This window comes from Myripristis murdjan, chromosome 10 (genome assembly GCF_902150065.1).
Source record: "Myripristis murdjan chromosome 10, fMyrMur1.1, whole genome shotgun sequence".
NCBI classification, from domain to species: domain Eukaryota; kingdom Metazoa; phylum Chordata; class Actinopteri; order Holocentriformes; family Holocentridae; genus Myripristis; species Myripristis murdjan.
Genome location: NC_043989.1, coordinates 32,657,865 through 32,664,633, shown reverse-complemented (window position 1 = coordinate 32,664,633; position 6,769 = coordinate 32,657,865). Strand labels below are relative to the sequence as shown.

At 42.4% G+C, this 6,769-nt stretch overlaps 1 protein-coding gene across 1 annotated transcript; it reads left to right on the top strand.

Moving 5' to 3' along the window:
• Nucleotides 1-251: 251 nt before the first annotated feature.
• Nucleotides 252-946, top strand: LOC115366303 (putative nuclease HARBI1). The gene is made up of 2 exons (XM_030061655.1): nt 252-697; nt 796-946. Exons 1-2 carry the CDS (start codon nt 252-254, stop codon nt 944-946), a joined length of 597 nt encoding a protein of 198 aa, XP_029917515.1.
• The last annotated feature ends 5,823 nt before the right edge of the window (nt 947-6,769 follow it).

The following is a 6,769-nucleotide window of genomic DNA, read 5'->3' as shown; positions in this document are numbered from 1 at the left end:
GGAGAGGAAGAATGTCCTGGAAATGTTTGATGACTTTCAGTTGGTCAAAAGATATCGAATGGACAGAGCAGGCATAATGTATGTCACAGACTTGGTGAGGGACATCATCTCACCGTCAACTTCACGCAGCAACGCCATCTTGGCAGAATTAAAGGTGGTAATGATGCTTTGTTTCCTTGCCACGGGAAAAAATGCAGCAATGCAACGCAGATGATTTAGGACCATCACAACCAACAATCAGCAGAGTCGTCATGGAAACAATCATCGCACTTACAGCTCCACACATAATTACCCGGTTCATCGACTTTCCCAATACACCCCGTGCTATCCAACAGAAGCAAACACAATTCATGCAAAAAGCCGGCTTTCCAGGAGTCGTCGGTGCAATTGATGGCACACACATAAAGATCATTGCTCCCAGCATCAATGAGGATGTATATGTCAACAGAAAGAGGTACCACATCATCAACACTCAAGTTGTTTTTGATGCAGAATACATTTTGGATGTTGTACCCAAATGGCCTGGATCTACTCATGATGCACGAATTTTAAATGAAAGCGGCCTGAAGCAGCTGTTTGAAAGAGGGTTTGTACCGCCGGGGTGTCATCTTCTAGGAGATAAAGGATACCCTTTACGCCGGTGGCTGCTCACCCCTTTCCATACACCGGTGACAGAAGTCCAAGTCAACTACAACAGGTATTTCAGCTATTTAGAATAATTTTTTATCATATCTACAAATAATCCCAATTTAAGATGTAATTAAATTAAATTGTCCTCTCTCTAATATATCCTAGAGCACACCGCATTACGAGAAGTGTGGTAGAGAGAGGGATTGGCCAGTGGAAGCACAGATTCCACAGCCTACATTCAGAAATTCGGTACTCCCCTGAAAGACTATGCCGAATTATAATGGCATGTGCAACTCTACATAATATACACTCCTGATCAAAATTTTAAGACCAGTTGAAAAATTGCAAGAATTTACATTTTGCACTGTTGGATCTTAAGAAGGTTCTAAGTAGAGCTTCAAACTGCAAAAAGACGAAATGGGAGTGAGACAACAAAAAATTTGAGTAAGCAATTTATTGTAAACAACCATTAAACTGAAACAGGCTGTTCATCAGCTGATCAAAAGTTTAAGACCACAGCCTTTAAAAGCCCAAATCTTGGCAAAAATGTGGATTCAGTGTCATTTTCTGTCAGGTATCCACACTGTCATGACCTCCTGATGGCAAAGGCAAAAAAACTTTCTTGGTAATCACCTCAAAAATTCGTTTCAGCATGCTTGATGCTAGTGTTTCCTGGAGGCTAGTGGGAATGTTGCTCCAAGTGGTGAAGATGGCTTCATGGAGGGCACCTACTGTCTGGAACTGGTGTCCATTTCTGTAAACTTCCCTTGCCATCCAATCCCAAATGTTCTCAATTGGATTTAGATCAGGGGAACACACAGGATGGTTCAAAAGAGTGATGCTATTTCTCTGGAAGAAGTCCTTTGTCAGGCGGGCATTGTGAACTGCAGCGTTGTCCTGTTGAAAAACCCAGTCATTACCAATCAGACGATGGCCTTCAGTCATGAGGGATGCCCCCTGCAACATCTCCACATAGCCAGCTGCCGTTTGATGCCTCTGCACAACCTGAAGCTCCATTGTTCCATTGAAGGAAAAAGCCCCCCAGATCATGATGGCGCCCCCTCCACTGTGCCGTGTAGAAAACATCTCAGGTGGGATCTCCTTGTCATGCCAGTAACGTTGGAAGCCATCAGGACTGTCAAGGTTAAATTTTTTCTCATCAGAGAATGAAACTTTCTTCCACCTTTCAATGTCCCATGTTTGGTGCTCTTGTGCAAACTCCAAATGGGCAATTTTGTGCCGTTGAAGGAGACGAGGCCTTTGAAGATGTTTTTTGTTCTTAAAACCCTTATCTCGCATATGCCGTCTGATGGTTATGGGACTGCAGTTTGCATCAGTGACAAGCTTAATTTGGGCCGAGGATCGTTCCATGTCTTGACAGACAGCCAATTGGATCCTCCGGCTCAGGGCCGGTGAAAATTTTTTGGGTCTACCACTTGACTTTTTTGTTCCATAACCCTCAGGATCTTTTAAGAAGTTTAAAATGACTGTCTTACTGCGTCCAACCTCAGCAGCAATGGCACGCTGTGAGGGCCTTGTTGTTGGGCCTTGCTTATGCAGCTCAACAATCCGACCGTGTTCAAAGACAGAAAGTTTTTTTTGCCTTTGCCATCAGGAGGTCATGACAGTGTGGATACCTGACAGAAAATGACACTGAATCCACATTTTTGCCAAGATTGGGCTTTTAAAGGCAGTGGTCTTAAACTTTTGATCAGCTGATGAACAGCCTATTTCAGTTTAATGGTTGTTTGCAATAAATTGCTTCCTCAATTTTTTTTTTTTGTCTCACTCCCATTTCTTCTTTTTGCATTTTGAAGCTCTACTTAGAACCTTCTTAAGATCCAACAGTGCAACATGTAAATTCTTGCGATTTTTCAACTGGTCTTAAAATTTTGATCAGGAGTGTATACGAAAATAGATACATCCTTTCAGAACATTGTAAACATCTCTGCACGCATACCTCCATGCATCTTGTACATTGGCATGGATTTTAAGCAATAAAGGAGGTTGTAATAATGGACCTGCTAAGAAAGAGGCAAGGCAAACATGGAAACTCACACAGTGTGTCTGTGAGTGAGGCAGAGACTCACCATCACCCTCTGCTTTCTCACTTCAGGTATCAGCCAACAAGCTTTGGCAGCAAGTTTCAAACTGGGTTCTGCAACTGTGAGCTGCATTGTCAGGGAGGTGTGCTATGCTGTATGGATTGGGCTCAAGGATGAGTTTGTGGCCTTTCCAAAGGGAGAACAGTGGAAGGCAATCGAGAGATTTTTGGGAGCTGTGGAATTACTCCAACTGTGTCAGGGCAATAGATGGGAAACGTGAGAGTGAGAGCATCAGTCAACAGCAGCAGTAGTTTTTATAACTATAAAGGTTACTTAAGCTTCATCTTGATGGCAGCCTGTGGTGCAAGGTACAAATTCAGGTACTTCGATGTTGGAGCTTCTGGAAGAGACAGTGATGCTGGAGTCTTCTCAAGGAGCCACTTTAGATTCCAGCTTATCCAGGGCAAGCTTCCACCCCCAGCTCCTGTGCCTGGGACTGAGATAATCACTCCACCAGTTTTTGTGGGTGATGAAGCATTTCCCCCAAAGGTGAACCTGATGTGACCATATTTAGGTCAGTGTACCTCAGATTTTGGTGAAAATAAATAAATAAATAAATAAATAAATAAAAATAAAACCCTTAAACACACAATGCATGATATTGTCACTATACTTATCTTCACAATTTTATCAGGTTTTAAGGTCTGTTGCTAGCAGTGCAGTGTTGTGGCTTGCTTTATTGTACTTTTTGTGTTTAATTCACTGTTAATATTTGTGCTATTACTATTAGAAATGTAGAGGCCCTAGTTTAAATCAGACCCTTAGTTATGATTCACATTTTTGTGTTTGCGATCATCAACTCTTATTTGTTTTGTTTCTAAATTACTTGTTTAGATTACACTGCAGGTTTTCCATCTAACAGCAATATTGTCTTTACAGGTTCACACCTCACAGCTGATCAACAGATCTACAATTACCGGCATTCTAGGGCGATGCGAGTTGTGGAGAATGCTTTTGGCATACTTGCAGCAAGGTGGAGAGTTTTTGGAAGGGCCTTGGAGAGTTCAGTTGAAACAGCAGAGGACATAACAAAGGCATGCATTGCTCTGTATAACTATCTTTGTGATGCAGATTGGTTCCGGCCAGAAACTAAAAGGTACATTTCTCCTGTACTGATGGACACTGAGGGTGTACCTGGAGAGACAGGCTACACACAAGATGGCATGACTGTTCGAGAACGCCTCAAAGACTATTTTCTGACTGATGAGGGAAGGGTTGCTCGGCAGGATGCTGTCATCCAAGGAGGCACCTTACATTAAAAAGATTTCAAAAGCCTGAAAGGCAGGGAGGAGATGCTGCAATCCACAGGACTGTGTGAAAAATCTTGCCTCTGCAGGAATGTATTGTTTTGATTTTCCAGTTGTCTTGTTGTACTCTATGTCTTGGGCCAAAAGCAGACAGACCATTTTTATTTCATGTGGGAAATAATTCTTAACAAAGGTTTCTAATTGCATTGTGTTATTTCTTGGTTTAGAAAATCTGATCAGATTTCAGTATACTTTACTAAATATGATATATACAAAAAGGAAGCTGGTAAGAAACTTTTATTCAAAGGAATAACTGGCAAATAGTAGAAAATTAGATTGTGAGCTCATGTAAATAATGCTTAACATTACAATGTGAACTCCTTTAAATAAAATATTGTGTGTAGGGGAGAGTGGGGTAAGTAGTGCCAATTTTTACTTAAAGTGCCTTTAAAGCGAGGGGATTACAGTAATGCCTCCAACTAAAATATGCACATATAGTTTAGGATGTTGTGCATCCCTGGGAACAATCACTTTGGATGTTATATAAACTGTTTGAGAAATACAGCTTTAGAAAAAAAAGTGGTTCTGTGGCACAACTTGCCCCCGGTGTGGGGTAAATTGTGCCCTTAGAGAGAATACACTGGGGTAAATTGTGCCATTGATAATTGAAGTAAAACAGATCATTTTAATCTCACAAATGATAATGTGATATAAAAGCAAAACAAATTCAATACAAAATTATTTATTTAACATTTATTTATTGTTTTAACAAGATCACAAGCCACTTTTCTATAACAAGGCCGAGCGCCACATGAACACATACCCAGAACAAAATAAAACTTCCAAAATGAGCACCTGCAAATCATCTTCATCTGAATCTGAATAGTTTTAGTGATCAAAGGTAAGAAGACAATGTACAATAACAATAAAATACAATAAAGTAATATATAGTATATAATCACCACTGGCACAACTTACCCCAGGCCCTTTGGCACAAATTACCCCAAGCCCACCATTTTGAAAAAAATGCATCCCCCAGCTGTTTTGAGCTAACATCATGCTAACTGTATAGACTCATGGTGTAGCTTACTAAAGTACTAAAACCTGTGTGAACTGTTTTCAAAGTTTTCTATAATTGTTCAAACACAGCAATCAAAAAACCTTGATCATAGAAATTTTACTTTGGAGGGCAAAAAAAGGTTGTTTGAACTGAAATGTGCTTTCCTCTCAAGCCATGTGTCTCCCTTCTTTGCAGGATGAGTGAAATGGATGCCTCTTCAAAAATATGTGGTCACATGACCAACTTCTTCTATGGTTTTCTAGATAACAGGGGTGGCACTACTTGCCCCTTGGCACAAATTACCCCACTCTCCCCTACGTACAAAAATCCTGTAGTACAAAAATCCAGCTATAATGTGAGCTCCTTCAAACATAAAATAAAGAGCCAGCTTTGGCAGTGCAATTATCAGAACATAGTATTAAACATACACGCATGTATGGGTAACAAAAGCAGTCCTAAGTAAATGAATACAATGTTCATTTTTCCCCCTGAAAAAGGTGTATATACATCTTGAGCCAACCCATACGCTGAAGAACAGGTGAAAATTTACTCCATCAGTAGCATCCCCATTCTGCTTGTTCATGGCCTTGTTTTGTGCTTGAACAAAACAACCTTGTATGTGTCACAGGGCAGAAGTGTGTTTTTATGGTTTTATTTTGTAGTGTTTATGCATGCTTTTATGTTTTTATTATTTATGCATGCTTTTATTTGAATTTGGTTTCATATGTATTTGTTGTGTTTTTATCCTTGGTTTTATTGGCATGCTGATTCTGAGTTGCACACTTCTGGCCTTAACTGGTAGCCTGTGTGATTATAGAGAACCTGCACCTGTAGCTAGTGTGATGGACAGTTGAGAAAGCCACTGGGGGAAGGGGAGCAGGCCTCCCGCAACCAATCAGTGTCGGGGAGGAGGGTCTCACCTGCAAGGCAGCAGGGTGAAAAGCCCCGGCAGGAAAGGACAAGGAGAGAGGCCCGGGTGACGACAGGAGGGGACCGGCCCAGGCAGCCAGGCAGCTGGCTGGCAGAGCCGAGCCGAGCCGAGCCGAGGGAAGTGAGAGCTGCAGGAGCGGCCAGAACAGAGACAGAAGCACACATTTTGGAGGAAGAAGAGTTGGCGCGTGGCAGTAGAGAGGCACACACCTGCCTTGCACAGCGGAAGCGGACGACACCGTGGGTCAGTGGAGGCTGCGACTGAGTTGCGGCAAGCAGCCGAGATGGGACGAGGGGTTTCCCCAGACGACGCAACCGAGCTGTAGCATTGTCAGCCAACACAAATCCTCTTTGGCCTGGGTCGTTAGTCTAAGACTGCGACCCAGGAGATGTGAGTAACCCTGTCACTGGCGGCATGCACTCCTCCCGAGGCTAATATTAGCACCCTCTAGTGTTGTGGCGGACAAATACTCGCCAAGCTGTCCTTTTGTCTCCGCAGAGTGTTACGCTGAGGTGGTACCGGGGACGGGGGAGCGGCGCCAGGACTTGAATCACTGGACCGCAACAAGAGACTTGGTTGGACTGCTCGGAGCAGAAACCTTAAGTATTTTTGTAGACTTTTGGGGACTGTGGGATGGGAAAGGTTCAGAAAAATAGTTGTGCAATAAACCCTTTTCCGTGTATTTTAGAATGTGTTTGGTTATCTTAAAACTCTGCCATCCTGATTTTAAAGAACCTGTTCTTAGAGTCCTAGGCTCTTAAATCCTAGGTGCCGTTGTCGCTCGTTTTTAATTGTT

Bases quoted from the DNA above. Each gene is read 5' to 3' on its own strand.
- LOC115366303 (XM_030061655.1), top strand. From the start codon at position 252: ATGGAAACAATCATCGCACTTACAGCTCCACACATAATTACCCGGTTC. The intron at 698-795 runs GTATTTCAGCTA...AATATATCCTAG, and splicing joins GTCCAAGTCAACTACAACAG to AGCACACCGCATTACGAGAA.